Source organism: Acomys russatus, chromosome 7 (assembly GCF_903995435.1).
Source record: "Acomys russatus chromosome 7, mAcoRus1.1, whole genome shotgun sequence".
NCBI lineage: Eukaryota > Metazoa > Chordata > Mammalia > Rodentia > Muridae > Acomys > Acomys russatus.
The window spans coordinates 19586153-19608201 of record NC_067143.1 but is presented as its reverse complement, the minus strand read 5'-3'; the positions used below and the strand labels follow the sequence as shown (position 1 = coordinate 19608201).

Genomic DNA, 22049 nt, shown 5'->3' with positions numbered 1-22049 from the left:
AAGCATTTCTTGACTTTTCTGTTTGTTAAATTCTTGGGACTTAAAAAAAAAAATAAGTGTAAAAGTCTACAGAAATAAAATTCCAACTCAAATATTTGAGATGATGGTCCAATAAGAAATACTTCTGGATTTCAGTCAACTTTCAGAGACCCATTCCATTTTATGAAATTCTTTCACTGTGCTTTCCAGGCCAGCCTTGAATTCTGGACTCAAGTGACCCTTCTGCCTCGGCCTCCCGAACAGCTGAGGCTAGCCCATAAGCGCAGCTATTACGTGCAGCTCCAACTTTTAGAGGAAGCACACGCAGAACACCACGTACCTGTGACAATCTGCTCAATACATGTCAAGGGGACATCATGTTCTCCAAGAAGAAGATTTCTGTAATGGAATTTCTGAAATAAAAACAATATGCATGTGAATTCTCTTGTCAGTGGCCTCAAAGGGGTAATAACAAGCCTTATTTAATGTGATAAGAAACTCAGAGATCGCTGCAGTGCAGCAAGGGCCATCCGGAGGAAATGACATCTTACACCACAAGCAGGAAGTAGAGGCAGAAAGGCATATGTGTTTTGACTTTTGAGACAGGGTGTCACTAGGTAGCCCAGCCTGGCTTTTAACTCCTAAGAATTCTTTAGCCTTAGCTACCTGAGGCTTGAATTACATGCGCAGATCAGCACATTTTTATTCTAACAAAAGGAAATTAAAATATATACCACAGTGTGACTATCATATCTGAGAGATGTAATATGATCAATCACTCTATAGGCAAACAAGTGCATGCCTAGTTCTGGATGAATAGGCCACAAAGTAATAAAAGAAAGGAGGCTCTTAGGTCACCAGACTTTAAGGAGTAAAATTGTATCTGATTGTCACAAGAGGAGCTAGTGTGGGAAATGACATAATGACTACTACAATCTTTTTAGAGGTTTGTTGTGTTTTGAGATAGGGTCTTGCTCAGGTTCACCTTAGAACTGTATTCTCCTGCCTCAATTTTCCAAGTACTAAAACCTTAGAAAAGGCTTTGGGGCTGGGAATGTAGGTAGAAGTCCCGAGTTTGATTCCCAGCACCTCATAATATTCTAGCAAAGTGGAACACATCTGTAATCCCAGAATTCAGGAGGTTGAGGCAAAAGGATCAGAAGTTCAAGGTCACTCTCAACTACACAAGGAGTGTAAAGCCAGCCTAGGGTACATGAAAGCCTGTAAAAAGAGAGAAAGAAGGAAAAGCAGTTAAGAAGGCTTTTGGTGAGTGCCAGCCCACGGTTTACATCTCCTAACAAATACTTCCTAGTCATTTTCCAACCTGGCTGTCATACTAACTGCTGTCAACACGGCTTCGGCTTATCGTTGCTCTGGGTTTAAGCTACTCTGGTGTAGGGCTCCCCCGCTCAGTGAATGAAGTCTGGGGCCAGAGATCCTTCAATGAAGCCAAAAGCAAAGGGAAAACGCAAGGCCACATCAGAGGAGCTAGTTTCCCTGCATACCAAGCATTGCTAATGCCTTAAATTAAGTCTAGGTATAATTCTGGAGATTAACACATACACAATATACAGAAAATATTTTAAAAATTAGTGAATGGCTATATGAAATAAAGTATATTTACACACAGATCATTCAAAAAAATGCTTGGGTTATCAAAAAACATTTTATCAATATTTTTTTTTTCACTCTATACACTAGAAAATGGAATTCAAGTTTCTGGGAAAAAGAGCTAAGTAGTGGGAAAAATCAACCAATAAACCAGCAAAATGTTCACCATTTATATTATATGCCAAATAACTGAGTTTTTCTAATTCATGATTAGTCAAAAAGAATATTTGTTTTTATAAATACATTTCTAAAAATGAAGGAAGAAAATAACTCTCTTATTGAAAAACATATATAACCAGTAATCCCAGAGAATAAAGCAGAGTGACTTAAAATCATCTCACTAAGCCTAATATGGGGTATAATCTAGCACATGATTGAGAGGAAGAGGTGAGACAGAGGCAGGAAGATCCAGAGCTCACAGCCAGCCTGAGCTATATGCTGAGACTGCAGACTGGGAATGTAGCTCAAAAGCAGCGTGTGTGCAAAGACCTTAGCCTGAGCTCTAATATTACACCGAAAGAAAACAAGCCAACAATCACAAAACCCTCTAGTACTCAAACAAGCTGTGGCATTCTCCTTCACTGTATTAATTTTTTAAATTAATTTTATTAGTTCTATGAGAATTCTGTACAATGAGTTTTGATCATATTCATTCCTCCCTCAGCTCCTCCCAAATCCATCGCCCTTTGCCTACCCACACAAATTTGTGCTAATGATATCAATTCCATTTTTAGAGTACATTTCCAACATTAATGGTTTGTTGATAATCTAACAATTTTCCATATATTTTATTTATATAACAATATATTCTACTTAGAATTAAAACCTCAATATAATTAAGCAGTATACAAATAAATACCTGTAATGGCATTGGGTCATCTGTAATAAAGGAAATTTTGAAGTTACTGCATATCAACTTTCCCCATAAATCGTACTGGCTCGTGTCTGTTGCGATGCATTTCCTCACAAAATTTACTTCATTTACAACAATTTCTCCTAAAAACAAAACAAAACATAGTGAGCTACAAATATGCCAAACAAACCCAAAACCACTGTGTGACCTTGCTGGAGGACTTCATGACTGATGGTGTCTAGAGCAATGACTGTGAAGAGCAGCTGCCACTGGCTGCCAGCACTTGTCGGCACTTTCTTTGCGTGCTTGGTGGGTATGGGACAGAAGGAAGCCCAAAAAGCTCTGGGGTCTGGGGTGACTGAAGCAGAAAGGCTGCCGCAGCCCTGTGCTTTGCTGCTGCTCTACTGCCTCTAGTTAGCAGCTCCAAAGACGGTGCTGAGAGACTCGTGATGGAATTTCTGTGATTTGTTAAGATGTGGCACTAACAAGCATGTCTTTGATCATTTTTAAAGAAATGAGAACTAGCATCCACTTTTATCTGCTTTAAATATACTTCAGAAAAACCTCTGCATTCAAATTGTAACAGAGTAAATAATAAAACTTTACAAATAAAGTCTCAGTTAAAAGGGAAGACTGAAAAACAAATATTAGAAACCCAAACAAGAGCTCTCAAATGCTTTTGAAATGAGTAATTTCTCAAAAAGACATTTAAAACTTGATCATCATTTTAAGATCTACAATGCAATTAGACGGGGCACATTTTAAGCATTCAGCCACTTTGGTCAATGGCAGAAAGCCAGGATACAATCTATTTTGCACTTTCTATTACTAAGAAACTGTTTTCATGGTGATGGCTAGAACCTGTTTGCTGACAATCTCCAAACACCTAATTTATGAAGACTGGAACATTAGTCTCAAAACAATCCTCTCTAACAAAAATGTTAACAATAAACTGCGTGACAGTGAATAAATTTTACTCAAAGCTCTTTAAAATTCATAAGGCTAATTTTAAGAAGGGCCGCTAATATTTACTTAAGGATTTAATTCATATGCTCATGTCAAATTCCTGGCTCAAATCACTTCAGAAAATTTCCATCCTGAATACAAGCTTCCCTCACATGGCTTAAGGGCCTGAATGCCAAGTCCTGCTCAGCTGTCTTCCTCACCCTCCCGCTCCAGCCACAATGGCCTTCTATGAACCCCTTTTATATACCACACTGCTTCCATTTATGGGTCTTTGAACATGCTCCTGTCTTGGAAGATTCTTTCTTTTAGACAGTGACTGCACTAAAGAACGTCTTAAAAATAAATCTTCTTGCCTAGATTAAATCCCCCTTATCAAAGCACCGTACACTTGTAATTAATTCCACTGCTCATTGCAGCTACAAGTTGACACACATGTTTACCTTCTAAGTTAATGCTTGCCTCATAGTCAGGATTATATCTCCAATGGTGGTAGAATACAGACTTTTTGTTGAAACTTCAGTCCTAGAACAGTATCTAGTACGTGTTAGGTGCCTACTAAGAAGATGCCTATCATCAAGTGCCCCTGCCAGTAAGTGCAGCCCACAGCGGGGCAGGACCAAGGCTGCAGTGCAGGTTTCAGGAAAGGATCAGAAGGAAACAGAGAACAGAAAAGAGACAGTACAGAATGTGTGGCAACGGTAACAAAGACCCATATAGTGAATAAGATATTTGGGCGGCAGCAAAGAGCCAGACTGACTGAAGCAAAGATGGTACCTGGAATCACACAAGTTAGTAAAGCAGGGTAGTAGCGAATTTACAGTAAAGAGCCTGGCGTCTATTCTGCTGAAGTGGGAGTGTCTCAGCACAGTGAGCATACTGATGTGACGAGTCAGCATCATGCTGGCCTGTGGTACTGCAGCAGAAGCCTAAGAAGCAGACAGCTGCAAGCATGTGAGGGTCCAGCGGACGCTCAAGCCTGATGCTCAGTACTGTTGTAGTTGGTTACACCCTCCACAGCGCCCAGGCCAGGCCTCCAGTCCTTTGATCTTCTAAAACAGTGTATCTGTGAATTAAAATACTACAAAACTTAGTCTAAATCATCTAGGCAGCCATCTGCAAAGCGGTATTACATGAGCCCTTTAAAAGACAGTTTTGTTTTCTGCTTTTCCAGAGAGTGACTTATAACCCAACTGAGGAAATGAGACTTGGGGAAGGGCAGAAACCAAGAACAATATCAAAATAGCACAAAAGTGACCATGTAAGACATAAATTGTGACAGCTCCATGCCAATGGCTGTTCTTGTTTTCCAGATGCATACTTCCCTGATAGTTAGGGCATTCACTACCAGCCTACGAGCTAAGCTCTGTCACTGAAGTGCTATTGGTTTTGTACTTGGGGAAAGGGACAAGGAACTGAGCTGACACGGGGTTTCCAGAACAGTGGTCCAGGCTTAGCTGACACTCAAAACTCAGATAACAAACATTTCCTGAGAAGGCTCCTGCTGACACTTCTCCACGAGCCCCAGATCTGACTTAGGTAACTCTCCTGAGCCCTCACAACCTTTGTTATCCTGTACCAAAGCATTTCCTCCAAAGAACAGAAATTATATGAGGGCAGAACCTGAAGCTCACCAGCACCACGTTCCCAAAACAAAAAACAAAAAAAAGTCTGCCAAGTGACACTGGGCACGCACTCCATACCTGCTGAAGAAAGCAACCCATTACAGTCAGTCACAGCATTTCAATCTTCTCCCCCTCCCCACCTCCAGGATCCTGCCTCATGGATGGAAGAGAGCAAAGGTCATTAAACCCTACACACTGCAAATCTTACATCCCAATCACAAAGCTGTGGGCCCTCTACCAGCCACTCCCTGGCAAGGCCAGCAGCAGGAAATCACTACCTCCTAAGACAGTCCCCTTTCTGGCAGCTAAAATTGAAAGGTCTTCCTCGAGCTGGGTCAAAATCTGTCACTGTTATGAACAAAGCAGAGCCAAAGACATGGCTTTTTTCATGTCACTAAAGAGTTTTCTCTGCACTGACATTCAATCTGCCCTCTACAGTTGCAAAGCATAAATCTGTACGTGAAAGTCACCAGTGTAGCGAGGTGGGCCACGCTGCTTAGTGGCTAACACACATGGGAGCCAGGCACAGAAGTCCCCTCCGCCTTGGCTGGCTCTGCAACACTAGGCAGCTCTCTGAATTCTTGCTAGCTCCTTCACCTATCAAAGGAAGACAAGTTAGTACCTTGCCTGACAGGGCTGTTGTGAGGATCAACCTATGGGGTGCTATCAGCCAAGGATATGAGTTCAAGCGTCAGAAGTGTGCCTGGAACCAGGTTAGCAACAAGGAAATTCTGCAGCTTTGTGTTACAAGAAAGCACAGAGGCCTGAACACCGTCATGCCAGCCCTCGGTGCTCTTCACTTGTTGGCACAGGTTTTCTGGAAGTGCAGTACAGGCAGTACCACCGTGCTTTCCTTAGTATGAATGTGGACGCAGCTGGAAGCAGAGCTGTGCGGGGATGACCCAACTGTGGCTGGGTGCAGTTGAGTTAGAACTATTTGTCAAGAGGAAGACACAAAGGAACGGGTCATCTCTGCCCACTAAACTGTACTGATAATAATCTAATCCTGTGGTTTCCAGTTACCATTTCAAACCGTGCCTACACATCAAAGAAATTTAGGGGACCAAAACAGAGTTCCTAACTTTGTATTTTGCCAACTTAATAATTTTTATTTAGCAAGAGAATATCCTATATCAAAGAAGTTGGAAGATAATCTCAGCACAACAATTTTTAAAATCAAATAATGTCAACCTTATAAAAGAAGCTCCATCTTCCTGGACTTTCTTTTACCATGGTCTAGCAAAAACAATACTTCAGGCTGAGCACAGTGGCCTACAATGCCAGACCTTAGGAGGCTGAAGCCAGGGGATCACTGAATCCAAGGGTTTGAAACCAAAATATTGTTACAGTCAACTAGATAGATGGATAGATAGATAGATAGATAGATAGATAGATAGATAGATAGATAGATAGATTGCCCCAAACATCATCCAAGCCCTACCTGGAATTTTGGGACTACTTATCAGTTCACAGCCTTCTATCTATCCAGGCAGCATGGAAACCCCTAAAGGCCCTGTTGTGACCCAGATTCACTATACTTCAGGAACCTTTCCCTCCTACACAAAACCTAGTACTCAGGAAGTCCTCATATATTCCTATACATAAATACATACACAGTTACATGCTTTAATGTTTTCTTTCTTTTTTTTAAAGATTTATTTACTAAGTACACCTGCACACCAGAAGAGGGCACCAGATCTCATTATAGATAGTGGTGAGCCACCATGTGGTTGCTGGGAATTGAACTCAGGACCTTTGGAAGAGCAGCCAGTGCTCTTAACCTCTGAGCCATCTCTCCAGCCCATACTCTGTTTTCTAAAAGTATGAAATGACTGACATCTACACAATATAATGCTAAGAGAACAGGAGTCATATAATGAGCTAATGACAAAGGGAATGTCAGCCCAAGCGGTAGCTAAGCTGACACAGTACTCATTCCAATTGCAGCCTCAGATGTAATTCTCTTGACATGTCTAGCATGAAATAGCAGTGTTTCTCTTGCTCCTAAATCCAGGTGTTGGACTGTCTGCTTGCATGCCTAAGGTAACAGTTTCAGCAGGGTGGGGTCCTTTTATTCAATACCTTACTCAGTGAGAGTTCAGTGTCACATTTCAGGCACCATGTAAGATGTCACGGGATTTGATACATTGATGATATTTGAAACAATCCCTGTCTCAAAGAGCTTGGTGAACAGGGGAAGTTGAAAATTACTAACGTAAACCAGAATCTGAATTAAATTACTCACCATTTTCTTCAATTTCCCTTACCTAATGAACAATGGGGATCATTTTAAACTTGGCATTAAGGCCTAACAGAGCACATGACCAAGGCACACAAGTAAACAATTGATTTTGTGTTCTAACTTTCATCTGCTTATTGAATTAGAAGTTCAAACTTGGGGCAACTGAAGTAGGATATCTTTGGACCTAAGGCAGTAAGCCAAAGCATAGCGTGCAATACTATATCACTGAACAATCACTTCTTGTTCTGTGTGTCTGGGTAAAGAAAGCCACAGGTGACTTGGGCAAATTTTCTCTTGCCCTCTGACTGCAATGAAGGCCAGAATTGTGTTAGCCAAGCCCTCAGTAAAAAAGTGTTATCTATCTGAGGTCCTTACAGTTTGTTCACTGTCATTTTTGTGGTGGTGGGGATGAAAACCCAGTGATTTGCACAAACTAAGCATGTTAAATTAAACACACAATCTACTGTAAGCTACAACTAGGTTGTCTGGTCATCAGATCACAATCCTTCCTACATGTTTTCCAGATGACAGGTGGAGAGCTCCATGTTGTAGGCTGAGGAAGTACAGCACGGGCTCTAACAGTAATCACAGACTTGACATTAGAGTTAAGGCAGGAAATGGAGACCGCAGTGGGATCCCAAAGAGGATGGGAAGGTGAGCTTAAGAGGGTTAGGACAGCAGGGTTAGGCGAGGAGCAAGGCTCTGCAATTCGGGGTCAGCTCAGTACTCTGTGAGGTAAGTGAGGAGCGAAGAGAGCCTGGACATCAGGGTTATCATCCATGCAAGTACCATTCACATGTGACATGAGCTTTGATGGAAAAACAAAACAAAACAAAACAAAACAAACAAACAAACAAACAAAAAAACAGGTCAGGAATTTCCTAAACTGGTAATTAAACAGAAGACACTTTTTTTCTAGGAAAAGTACACTAATCACAGTCAGGAACTGGGGTTAATTTTTTTTTTTAAAGTAATTTTAAAGACTATTTCTTCACTAAGAAAATTCTTTAACCATAATCATATACACTGATACGTTTCCTAAGCATATCTTAAGTTTAGAAGCTAATTTAAAAAAAAAAAAAAAAAAAAGACCACATTGGTTTCAGTGTCAAAGCACATAATTGCTGAGGAGGGGACTGTCTGTCTAAGAACCAGGCCAGTTCAAAGTAAAGGCAAAGTTCAAGAGCTCCCAGGCACTGGGTGAGCATGGTCACTGCTTCCCTTGCTGCTTTTAAAATACCTACAGTAGCAAACACCAACAGGGACCATGCACAGGGAGCAAAGGTTACTGTGTACTGCTGCTGTTCACTCTCAGGGATAACAGAGAGGCTCATTAGTACACACCGAGTAAAAGACACCAACAAAATCCAGAAAAATACAACTTCATAATAAAGCCTAAAAAACTTTTCAAGAGTTGGCATCTACTGTCCAGAACCGGTCAATGCTTTAACTGTTCATTCCTACTTACTATATATTTTTAAAATTTCCACATTTGTTAAGTTACCATCAACAGAATCTTAACTATCTTATTTAATTGATGATTTTGAGATTTCTAACATAGCAAACTGGTTTATGATCATAGTTTAAGCTTAAGATAGATAGGCCTTCCTATATGTCTGGCAATTTGCCCTAATAAGCTCATTGAATAACCAACTTCTCTTTAATTACTCTGTAAATGTTACACAATCCAAAGTAATAATCAAATAATACTTTCTACACTGTAAAACTGTTTACTATAAACCCCTACATCTATTTCTAGGGACGTTATCTGAGGTAAATTAGTTCTTTTTTTTTTTTTTTGGTAAATTAGTTCTTAACAAGTGATTCTCAACCCTAAGAGGCACACTCATGACACACACATACACACACACACACACACACACACAGAGAGAGAGAGAGAGAGAGGGGGGGGGGCGGATATTAGGGCAATGTCTAGAGACATTCTGGTTGTGCTGAGGCCATGACAGTTATTCAGCAGGAGATGGGGCGCCACGGGCATGGAACAGATCGAGGCCAAAATGTAGGGATGGCTGTCAGCTCAGGACAGCTTCTCACACAACAAAGAATTGCCCAGCCGGAAAGGTCAATAGTGCCTCTGCTGGAAAACAAAGTTCTAAACTGAAAACAAGCAAATTTGCAGACAGCTGACAACCTCAAAAAACACGGAGTGATTCAATGTCTGCTAGCCATTAGCTTAGAGACACAGGCACGCTTTTCATACTATCAAAACACATTAAAAATGATGATCTGATTATTAATCATGAGTTCATTAGGTGCTAACACATGTAGGGCAAAAGAACTTTCACTACCCAAGTAATTAGATACTTCTTTCAAAACTAACATTTCAGAAGACAGTAATGAGGTCGTTATGCTCTTGAAACTCTTCTACTGTACTTTAAACTTTCCCAGACAAACATCAATTATGTCTGGCCAACTCTTTATTCTTCTCACTTCTTAAGTTTTTTTAAACTGGTAAAAGTTTAAGATAATAGAAGGAGAAAGTTAACCACACAGGTACCATCCAGTCCAATCCGTGCAATCTCAGTCCAAAACACATTAGAATTTTCAAATTTACCTGGCAAAAGGACTGGCTCCAGTTTTTTAATCTTCGGTTCGGAACTGATCTTATCGTCAGTCTGAAAGACATGAACAAAATAAAGCAAAATCCAAATACCGCCCGTCATAAGACACTAAGGCAAAGTTTCTAAGTGATGACACATGCGACAGACACATATCTCCTACTTAAAACTCAAGTTCAAGTCGCGATCGTTTTCAGATCTACCCACTATGGACTTGAGAGCCTGACAGTAAACATATTTACAACAGCCCAAGCCGCTCTCAAGAGTTCTCAGTTACTAGACAGGTAAGCTCTGCGAAGTGTCCACTGCGCTGCAACCATCTGGCAGTCACAGCAGGGTCGGTGGCCAGCCCCGAAGGAAGGAAAGAAACGCAGCTCGGGACTGTCCCCCATTAAGGTCTCGACACGACAGGACTAGGGACCGAAGGACTTCAGCCAGAGAATGGCCGCCGCCGCGGAGCTCTACAAGTTTCCACCGCGCTCGTGGCTCCCGGGAGGCGCGCTCGCCCGCGCCGCGTCCAGGTCCCCAGGCGGCCCGCGGAGCCGCGAGAGCTTACCTGGGGCGGCGGCAGAAGGTAGGACCTGAAGCTGGGTCTGGGCGGCTTGAGGGAGAACATGGTGCCGCCGCCTGTGCGCCCCGGCCCTATGGCCGGCCAGACTCCTCTGGGTTCAACGTTCCCGGTACGGCTGCCCAGGCCGGGTCTGCGGCCCGCCCCGCCGGGCGGACTGCCGGGCGGGGACCGACGAGGCGGAGTGCCCGCCCGAGATGGGCGGGGCTGAGAGGAGCCACGCCCATCCCCGGAAGCGCCGCGCAGAGCGGCGGCCGAAGCTCCCAGCCTCTAGGCCGCACTGTCGCGGAGCGGGACGCTGGAGTGGGGCGTTGCGGGGGGGGGGCCCCCCCGAGAGGCCATCTTGAGAGCGCGCTTCTACGGAGGCCCGCTTGGGTCATGGCAGCTTTCACGGACCTATTGCGACTCGCGGGGTCCAGACAGCCATGCGAGGCTGCTGTAGCGTTGTGGTGGGCAGTGAGCATTGCAACTCCTGTCCCAGGACCCCAGTTCTCGGCATCTGTGATGGCTGAGGTCTGTTAGTCATCCCTCCTGAGCTACTAGCATCGGTTTTTACTGTTGCTGGGTTTGTTTTCTTTTAAGCGAGAGAAGTGCAGAAACCCCCGGGCAACTCTAGGCCTCACTGTTACAGTTGCCTGCGTGTTGAGGGTATCCACACTCGACCACCCAAAGATCTAGGCTTCAAAGCACACAAGCCGCCACGGCAGATTCTCTTTCCACATCTTTCTACCAGTCGAACTAACCACTGGCTCCTTTCCTGAGACTTCGCTTGTGCTGGGTGCCTGGGACAGATGATACTAGCTGGCAAACCAGAACCCCCCAATTTAGTCTACGGGTTTTATTCTTCTCGTTAAACTTTACGTGGAAAGGGATATTAAGCAAGTTGTCTCTCTTCCTTTTCCATCCTCATACTTATCATCAGAAGGCCAAGGAGCGGAGACCCCAGCGCTGTAGGGACTACTCACTGTTAAGTCTCAAGCCAGGGACAAAAGGCTGAGGTGACTATTTAACGTGCTAAAGCAAACCTGGCCACCAGGTTCTCCTCAGTCCCCACCAGTTACAGGGTATGGCTGGCATACCCAGCCCTCTACCCAGAACTTTCCCGCAGAGCTTCTTCCCTATATAATGTAGCCATTTGGGTTACCTGCCCCCCCCCCTTTTTTTTATCTTTTGCCCTCCAGGCTGCTGCACCTAGTTCCCCTTTCTCCTCTCCTTTCCCCTCCCTGTTCTCAAGTGGCTTAGAGTCAAGTTCACTCAGGACTCAGTTTTCTCTGCCCCTGGCTATGCTCTCCTTTTTATCAACTTCCTCATCCACCATACCTAAGAACAGTTGTGTCCTTCCATATTCATTCTCTCTCTCTCTCTCTCTCTCTCTCTCTCTCTCTCTCTCTCTCTCTCTCTCTCTCTCTCTCTCTCTCTCTCTCTCCCTCCCTCTACATTCATACACTAGATTGTAGAAATGAGAATCCACTGCTTTAACAGCTCAACTCCTGTACAGTACCGGACCTGTCTAGACTTCCTTGCTTCTGAAGGGAAGTGGCCTTTGGCAGAAGGGAGCCAGTGGAATTCCATGCCCTTATACTTTTGCCTCACATCCATAATTTTATCCTGAATGTCACAGGAAACTGATGTGGCCCCAGAAATCACAGTCACCATGCCAACATGTCACCAACAGTGTGTGTGTGTGTGTGTGTGTGTGTGTGTGTGTGTGTGTGTGGGTGTGGGTGTGTACATACAAGAGAGCTTTCAAGAATTCAAAGACTTGCTCTCCAGTTTATCCTGGATTCAGAGCTCTGGATCTTTTTGACTAACCTGTTTAGTAACACTTGATTGTACTTTGACAAGAAAATTCGATTGAATTACTCAAGAAAAAACAGTGGTGCACATTTAATTTTTACAACTATTCTGTTACTTTTCCACATTAAATGAATTTACCCCATATTTGTCTAAATATACATCTTAAAACACTTGTGCCCTTTTAGGGGGAGGGAGTTCTGTTGTTCATGTTTTCTGAGGATCTGCTGCTTTAATATTCATGTCAGCAAAAATTTAAAAATACGAGAACTCCAGATCTGTTATTGGCTTAACAGTAATCTTTCTGGATAATTCTTTTAGTAACATATTCTGGATATCTAGTTAGTATTAATCTGCTTAGGCACTTGGGCTACTGTGACAAACTACTCGACCACTGGGCCTGCTGCTTCTGACTCCTCTCCTGCAGCATTAGGCTGCTCTAGGCATCCTGGTCTAGACAGCAAAAATGTATTTTCACAGTTATGGAGTCTGAGAAACACAAGATCAAGGCTCTGTCAAGATGACTTTGGGTTTCCCACCTCTTTTCTTTTTCTTGCTGTACTAGCAATTGAAGCCCAGACTCCCCATGCACTTAGCAGGTGCCCCACCACTGGACTATAGCCCCAACTCCTCTATTGACAGGGTTTACTTGGTTGCTAGCCTTGATCTTGGGATCATCCTGCCTCAGCCTCCCAGTAGATGGGATTACAGGCCATCTGGTGCTACCAGCCTCAGCTTCAAAGATGTTTCTCACCAGGGCTCTCAGCATCTTCAGCTAATACCTTCCTTCTTGCTATGTTCTCACATGGGGGGACTTTCTTGTTGGAATACTAACCCTATTTGATTAATCTCCAATTTTTGTCTTAAGGGCCCTGTCTCTAGATACAGTCTCATCAGGCATCAATGTCTCAGCATGTGTGTTTGGAGGTGGGGATGGAAGTCAGTCTGTTGACAGATTTTCAAGCCTCTTCTCAGAGTCTCATCTTGACTACTGTATGTTTGGTGTATTAGACCACGCCCTTCTTTTAGCTTTTGTGTCACTGTTTTAAGCTGTTTGTCTAATTACACATCTGTTTCCATTTTTGTCTTTTCTGTTATAGAGAACACTGGCATCCCCTAGAGATCATTTCCTTTTCTGAGAGAGAGAGAGAGAGAGAGAGAGAGAGAGAGAGAGAGAGAGAGAGAGAGAGAGAGAGAGAGATATTTTTCTTGAATAACTATTGGGTGCTAGATACTTTATGCTTCCTTTAGTCACTCATTCACTCAGTTAACAGATTTTTATTGAGTGCCAGCTTTGAGTTGAGCCTGAATCAGGACCTCTTAAGAGGCTAATGTTCTTTACATTCATGAAATTTTCATTATGCAAGCAAGCAAGAAAAAAAATTTTTCATTATGCAAGCAAGCAAGAAAAAAAAAAAAACAAACAAACAAACAAAAAAAAAAAAACAAGGAAAGCCTTTATGACCTAGATGACATTTGAACAGAGACTAAGGGGAGTAAGGAGGTGAAAATCAACAGGAATAGTTTTGAGGCAAAAGCAAACAGCACAAATACCCTGAGGTGAAAGCTTCAAATGATGTGTCTGAGGCCAGGATGCCTGAAGCAGCCTAATCCAGTAGAGAGGGGGTCAGAGGGAAAACAACAGGCCAGTTACAGTCCTTAATAATTGGAAACTGAGCTAAGCTGAGGGACCTGACTTAATAGTTTAAACCATCCACTGCTGTAGTGGCACAGCAGGAGAGAGCAGTTGGGGCCTGTGACAACAGTGTAGATAAAACAGGAGACATTGGTTGCTGTGGACTTGGCTAGAGGTGGCATAGCTGATGTCTGCAGAATGACGCCTTTGGCTGGGTATATGGGTCTCAAGAAAACAACTACAAATGTTGAAGTGTGTTAGAGGATAATTCAGGGAAGATGACAAGCCACGAAAGGTTTTCAGACCACATATAAACCAGACAAAACCACAACATATTAAAGCAGAATGAACAAACAGAGAATCCCCCCAAAAAAACGCCCAAGGGAAGCCTTGACAACTACATACCTAAGGGAAATTATATCCTTGGGCCATTCCAAAATAGAGGAAATGACACTAACAAGCGCTCGTCACCCTGAAATGTTTGTGGTGTTACTGTCAAGAATCAGTGAGGCATCCGCAGCACTCCAGAGTAGCCTAAGGTGTTTGCTGAGAGATCCCGTCTGTCTGGTTGAGGGCGGTGGCAGAAACAGAAACAGAGATAATTTTTTTTTTTTTTGAAAAGCAGCAGAAAACAACAGGATCCTTATAAGGTGTGTGTTGGTGGAGGGAGAGGCTGAGAAGTAGGACTGAAGGAACTTTGAAAACAGCCTAAGGAGACTTCCCTTCCAGGAAAAAGAATCCACATTGAGGACAAACTGCTGAGAATGAAGCAAAATTGAGTCAACAAGAAGCAAAGGCAAGGAAGGTCAGCTAAGAATATGAGCTGGTTGGAAAAGCTGTCTTACACTACCTCCAAAACTTAAGAAAAAAAATTCACATAAAAATAATCTCAGGGGGAAAAAAGGTGTCAATGAGAAGGCTGGAGAGATGGCTCGGTCCATAAGCACCTGCTGCAAAGGAAGAGGATCTGAGTTTGACCTCTAGAACCCACATAAAAAGCTAAACCCAACTGCCTGTGTCTATGCCCCCATTCCTGGGACATAGTAAAGACAGGAGGATACCTAGGACTTGTTGGCCACCTGTAATACCTGAATCTGATAGTTCCAGGTTCAGTGAGAGACCCTGTCTCAAAAAATAAGGTGTAGGGGCTGGAGAGATGGCTCAGTGATTAAGAGCACTGGCTGCTTATCCAGAGGACCTGGGTGCAATCCCCAGTCCCCACATGACAGCTCACAACTGTCTGTAACTCCAGCTCCAGGGGATCTGATACTCTCACACCAATGCACATAAAATTAAAAAAAAAAATTGTTTTTTTTTTTTTTGAAACGGTTTCTCTGTGTAGCCGTGGCTGTCCTGGGCTTGCTTTACAGACCACCAGGCTGGCCTCAAACTCACAGCGATCCTGCCTGCTTCTGCCTCCTGAGTGCTGGGATTAAAGGTGTGTACCACCACGCCCGGCTCTAAAAATAATTTTTTAAAGGCAGAAAGTGATAGACGATACCAGCTTCAACATCTGGCCTCCACATGACCTGTACTTGCACACAAATGCATAAATACATGGACACACACACCACAAAGGAATGAAAACAGCTGTAATAAAAGGGAATAAGAAGGAAGCAACATTCCTACAGATGACAAAACACACCACAGAGCTATATGCTCACTAGGCAGATCAAAACTACTGTTTCAGAGGGAGTGCAGAGGTCTGAAGAACACAAAATGGTAACGTCTCTGAGCTAGAAACGTTAAAAAAAAAAAAAATGAGTAGAATTAGAAACAAAGAAAACCCACTTTCAAAATGAAAAACTGAGCTAAAAGGATCTCAAGGATGAACAATAGAATTGAAGATGCCCAAGGAGGTTGGAAAGATAAGAGACAGACAGAACAGGTAAGGGGCTGGCGTCATCTGCTTTCCGTTACTGTAATAAAGACCCCCACAACAAATGCAAGTGCGGAGGAAACGGTTCCTCTCATGTTATAGCTCATCACTGAAGGAAGTCACAGTAGGAACTTAAAGCAGGAACCCGGAATCGGGAACTGAAGCAGAGGCCATGTAGGGGTGCTGTGTACTGGCTTGCTCCTCATCCCTTGCCTAGCCTGCTTTCTTACATAAGCCAGGACCACTGTCTAGGGATGACACTGCCCACAGTGGACTGGGCCCACCTGCGTTAATTAGCAATCATGAGCATACTCAATAGACTTGCGCATAGGCCGATCTGATAGTGGCGCTTTCTCACCTAAGGTTCCTTCTTCCCAGATGACCCTAGCTTACGTCAAGCTGACAAGAAACTTCACCAGCACAATTGACCCTTTGTCAATTTGACACACAAACTTGTCACTATTAAACCATATTTTCCCTTTCCTTCATGTTTATCCCCAAGATCTCATGTTAGTATAAAATATAACTTTTAAAGTACCACAGTATTTTTAAAAATTAAAACACATTAAAAGTTCAGTTTCTTTTTCTTTTTTCTTTTCTTTCTTTCTTTCTTTCTTTTTTCTTTTCTTTTCTTTTCTTTTTTTTTTTTCTTTGAGACAGGGTTTCTCTATGTAGCCTTGGCTGTCCTGGACTCCCTTTGTAGACCAGGCTGGCCTCAAACTCACAGTGATCCGCCTGCCTCTGCCTCCTGAGTGCTGGGGTTAAAGGCCTGCATCACCATGCCTGGCCAGTTTCTTTAAAATACCCAACATCTCATTAAAATTCTAGTCTCCCAACTTTAGGTTTCTGTAAAATAAAATAAATAAAGTAAATAATTTCTTTTTCCAAGATGGGAGAACCAGGGCACAATTATAACCAAAGCAAAACCAACATCCGGCAAGGTAAATCAAATCATGTAGCTCCATATCTGTCATCTGGGATTCACTCATGACCTTCAGACTCCCTGTCCATCTTGCAGCCTTCATGCTGCCAAGATCAGATTCACAGGGGAGACTCTTACACATCACCAAGATTGGCTGTCAGCATGAGATGAAGCCGTGACCACCATGGACCACAGCTTCTGTGTGCTAACTCTGAGGAAATACTCCCAGAAGATTTCCCCTTAATGATGCAGGTCTCTCCTGAGGATCATCAGACTGCTCAGCCCCAGCTAGCCAGCATCAATTAGCCTAAGAAAACAAAGTTTTCACTTCCATGGTGCTGGTCTCTTGTTTTCCACAGCTGACCAGAAACCCAGACTCTTACTAAAAAATAGTCACAGAAACTGTCTCAATAAAGTCTCCAGTGGGCTTTCCACTGTCCCTCTGAAACTTCACAAGCCAGGCCTTCACTGTCTGCATTGCTCTCAACATCCTGACCTTCCAAGCTCCCACAAGACATCCCATCAAGCTTGGAGCACAAATGGCTTTTCCAAACACTTTTAAAATCTTTCCCCAAACAACAGGGACAAGTCTGTCATGGTCACATCCTACTCTCTAGTACCAAATCCTGCCCTAGTTTGCTTTCTATCATTGTAAGAAAGACACCACGACCAACAGCAACTTTGGAAAGAAAGGGTTTATTTATTTCAGGGATCAAGAACTGAAGCACAGACCATGGAAGAAGTTGTTCACCGGTTTGTCCCTGGCTTGCTCAGGACCACCAACCCAGGACTGGTACCATCCACAGCAGTCTGGGCCCTCCTACATAAAATCACCAATCAAGAGAATGGCCCCACAGATTTTCCCAAAGAGCAAACATTGTCTCCATTGAGGTTGTACTTCCCAGATGACACTGGCTTGTGCCAAGGTGACAAACAAAAAGACAAAACCCAACCGGAACAAGGACAAAGTGACAGATATTTAACACAGACAAAAAAAAAAAAAAAAAAAAAAATCCAGTATGCAAATCTTATATTATCCTTGGTGCAGAGGAAGGTTTGGGGGCTGCAGGGTAAGGAAACAGCACAAATGCTATCAACTGTAGTTCAAAGGAGGCCCCTTCTTCCAGGTGAGATGCAGCCTCCATGAGAGCCAAAAGAGGAAACAGTACGGAACAGTGCCCCCAGACCTTAGCACAACTGACTCCATGATGGAAGAAGTAAAACAGCTTGTAGACAGCACCACCGGCCAAAAGTAAAACAAAATTCTTTGTTCTGGAAAAAGTCTCAAAATGTACTAATCTTGCTTTTTAGCTTCTGTAGCTCTGCTTTTGGCGAACTGTTCTTCTTAACTGAAGTATGTCAACCCAGGACATGGTTTTTGTGCTTAAAAAGCTTATCCTGAGAAAGGCTCAGTGGCTACACAGCGATGCTGAACACCCATAATAAAGACATTCTATTGACTTAGACTCGTGTCCCAGCAGTCTTCTCTGGTGAATCCCTCGCACCAAATATTCTATCACAACAAGAAGAAAATAAGCTAAGACAACTGGAGAATTGGGAAGACCGCCTCTTCAACAAATGGTACTGGGAAATGGGGGCACCTTCAATATGAAAAGGGGGTACTAGACTGCTATCTCTCACCTGAACAAAATCTGACTCAAATGTCGAAGGACTTAAGATCTGAAACACTGAACTACTAGAAGAAAATATAAATCACTTCAGGAAAGGGCCTGCCTTTTTCCTTTGTTTTGGGACAGGGTCTCACTGTGTAGCTGTAGCTGGGCCAGAACTCGCTCTATAGATGAGGCTAGCCTTGAACAGAAAGGAGTCTGCCTTCTTCGATCTCCCCAGTTCTGGGATTAACGATGTGTGCCACCACACCCAGTTTGACTTTTTTTCCCTTAAAACTATATTTTCTATGTAGCAATACAGTTTATATGTTAAATAACACTATTTTAAAATGATTTGGTATAGTTCTGAACAGAAGAAAAAGGGACAATTTTCAGCTCTTAAAATCCTTCCACTGAAACAGTTTTTTAAATTCATTTTTTCTAAGTGGGTCAGTACAACAGATGTACTCAATGACTAGTCATATCTCATTTTTATTGCACTAATGGTCAGTGGAATTTTTTAAAAGCCCGACTTTCACGATGACTGCCTCAAAGGAGTAAAATATGTTGGATTTTCTTGGAAGGCAGAAATGGTTCTTGACACTTCCATACAAAGAAAGTTGTATTCACATATCATCTTGGTGTAGGGAGGGATTATCAACAGGGTTGAAACTGGAAAAAAATTAACTTTATGTCAAGAAAAGACTGTTTGAAAAGTTCTGCAATTGCACACAAAATAGCTCCAAGAAAATAGACGTGCTTGAAACGTAAAACTTGAGATGCACAGAGATGGTGAGATGCAAGCTCAATCAGTACAGGAGATGTTTACCACCAAGCCTAGTGACCTGAGTTCAATCCACGGGGCCACATGGTGGGAGGAGAGAAAGGACTCCTATAAGTTGTCCTCTGACCTTCGCACGTGCACCATGCACATGCACATTCCTTTCTTCCATGTACACAAATGAACAAATAAATGTAATCTCAAAATGAAACGACCTCTGCACAGCAAAAGAGACAAGAAATATAGTAACGAGACACTTTTCAGAATTAGAGGAGGATGTTTGGGCAACTGTAGTGACCTAGAATCCAGAAAGAAATACAAATTTTCCAAACTCCCCCTGCCCCAAATGATCCAAGCTGACTAATCAATTGAATAGATACTTCTTAATTTCTTAAAATTAAAATTAAAGTGTATAGGTGTTTTGCCTGCACATATGTCTATGTACCACATGTGTTCCTGGTGCCCACAGAGGCCAAGAGAAGAGGACTTTGGGTCCTCTGGAACTGCGTAGTTATCAGCTGTCATGTAGGTGGTAGGACCTGAACCCTGGCTCTCTGGAAGTAGGATAAGTGCTCTTAACTGCTGAGCCATCTCTCCATGAATGGACACTTCTTAAAGGAAGAAATAAAAATGATTAGTAAATGCTTGAAAGATGTTCCATATCTTTGGTTATCAGGGAAATACAAATCAAAACTGTTCTCAGACTCCATTTCACTGCAATCAGAATGCCTAATGCCTATCACACACACACAGACACACGCACGCACGCACGCACGCACGCACGCACGCACCCCCACACAAAACAAAACAAAACAAAAACCAAAGAGGACGTACAGAAAGAGGAACATTTCGTAACTTCTGCAGTCACTATGGAAACCAGTAGGGATGTTCCTCAAAACACAAAAAATAGAACTATCATATGATTCAGCTATATCATCCCACAAAGATGTTTGCACATTCATGTGTATTACGGCTCTCTCTATTCACAGTAGCCAAGATATGGAACAGCCTAGCTATCCACCAACAGATGAATGGATAAAGAAAGAAGTATGTACATACTCAATGAAATAGTATTCAGTTGTAGAGAATAAAATTATGGCATTGCAGGAAATTTATATAACTGAAGAGCACTATGCTAAACAGAACAAATCAGACAAATACGAAGTGTTTTCTCTCATCTATACATATTGGCATGATAGTAAGAAGGGAACTATGAGAAGGGAGAAAGAAGTCAAAAAGAAAACGAGAGGGAATAAGTGTGAAAAATAGAATGTACAGGACATGAAAATAGAAGGAGAGATGTTTGGAGATCAGTGAAAAGGGAAAGTCCAGAGGAATAAAAGTATAGTGACACACGGTATGGAAATACAATGAAACCCATCACTTTGTACACTGGCTAAAATAATTAACTAATATTCTTCTTGTTTGAAAAGATTAACTTCATTGACATTAGAATATATGTTTGAAACCACAAACTGAAAGAATATATTTCATTGAGGGCTCTAATCCAGACATATCAGCCTTAAAACACATTCCTCTAAAACTCAGACTCATTTTTGTCCTGAACTACTCGCTTTGTAGACCAGGCTGGCCTTGAACTCACAGAGATCCGCTTGCTTCTTCTCCTTGAGTGCTGATATTATAGACGCACACCACTGCACCTGGCTTCCTAAACTCTTTCTTTCTTTTCTTTTTTTTTTTTTTGTTTTTGGTTTTTCGAGACAGGGTTTCTCTGTGTAGCCTTGCCTGTCCTGGACTCACTTTGTAGACCAGGCTGGCCTTGAACTCACATTGATTTGCCTGCCTCTGTCTCCAGAGTGCTGGGATTAAAGGCACGTGCTGCCATGCTCGGCCTCAGACTCTTAAAAGAGAAAAATAATGAAAATATCTTTGTAGCTAGCAAAGAAACGAGTTTGGGATGAAAGAAATTAGATTGTTATCATAATTTTTGGCAGCCGCATTCCATGCTGGAAGAAAATGAAGTCACATATTTAAAGTGTGGAAAGAAGAAAGTATGAGAAGGTAGTAAATATGACAGATGAACTCTGCCACATGCATATATAAGCCTGTGCTCTAATAATGGGACCAGTGGACATTTCCAGATAGAAAACTACTCTTTGTGAAGGTGGCACATGCAAGGGAACAGTCAAGCAGTTCTGTGTCACAGCATGAGCCATCCTGCCGTGCACATAACCAGTGGATGAAAGCAACCATCTCTTTACGAAGCATTCCAACGAAGAAACCAAAAGAACAAGAGAATTTGGATGTTGCCACATTTTTACATTAATTAAGCAATTAATTTGAGGGAGTGGAAGTCTGAGGAAAACTGGTGGGAGTCGGTTCACTTCTGCCATTGTGTAAGTCCCTGGGATGAAACTCAGGTGTCAGGGTTGGTAGCACGTGCCCTTAACCACTGAGCCAACCCATTATAATGTTTGATCTCCTATGAAGGAAGGAAGCTGGCAACTGAACATCACCACTTGCTAAGGTAACAAAAAATAAGTGCGAATGGATGTGTCTTGAGATGAGCAAGATGAGCGGGGCATCACTACCTCGCCAAAAGTAGCAAATTCTGAACCCTGCTGGGAGCCCTGGGAAATCGAGGTCCACTCTGCTGCCAACAGCCTGAGAAGCTCCTCCGACCCCCACCCCCTCAGGGACCTGCACTCAGACACGGCCTGGGCTTTGACTATACCACAGAAAGACATTTCAGGATGAGTCAGGGCGAAGCAACATTCATGACGTTTATTGTCAAGGCGAGAACACGCTTTAGCTTTGAGAGTGGATGGTGAAGGAGGAGACATGCCTACACATCAGTGAGCATAAAACACAAGACTGGGTGTGAGCATTTTAAGAGTCACACTTAGGTATCTTTGTGTTGGCTGTATTCATGCTCTGGGGCTTGCTAAGTTATGTCGCTGGAAGGATGTAATTTATAACAAGGTTTAATGATTGAACAAAGCTAAAATTTAAGTGATTTAAAAATGAAGTAAAAATTATGGGAACT

General features: G+C 42.7%; 2 protein-coding genes across 2 annotated transcripts in view; both read right to left on the bottom strand.

The window, feature by feature from the left end:
• Mtmr10 (myotubularin related protein 10) overlaps positions 1–10587 on the bottom strand; it is a 44587-nt gene extending 34000 nt beyond the window's left edge. The window contains exons 1-4 of the mRNA XM_051148668.1: positions 10409–10587; positions 9849–9909; positions 2450–2586; positions 320–392 (exon numbers count right to left, since the gene is read on the bottom strand). Coding sequence (XP_051004625.1) covers positions 320–392; positions 2450–2586; positions 9849–9909; positions 10409–10468 — 331 coding nt within the window. The 5' untranslated portion in view covers positions 10469–10587. The remainder of the gene's footprint in view (positions 1–319; positions 393–2449; positions 2587–9848; positions 9910–10408) is intronic.
• The window catches only part of Apba2 (amyloid beta precursor protein binding family A member 2), an 881206-nt gene that overhangs the window by 396661 nt on the left and 462496 nt on the right, over positions 1–22049 (bottom strand). The window lies entirely within an intron of this gene.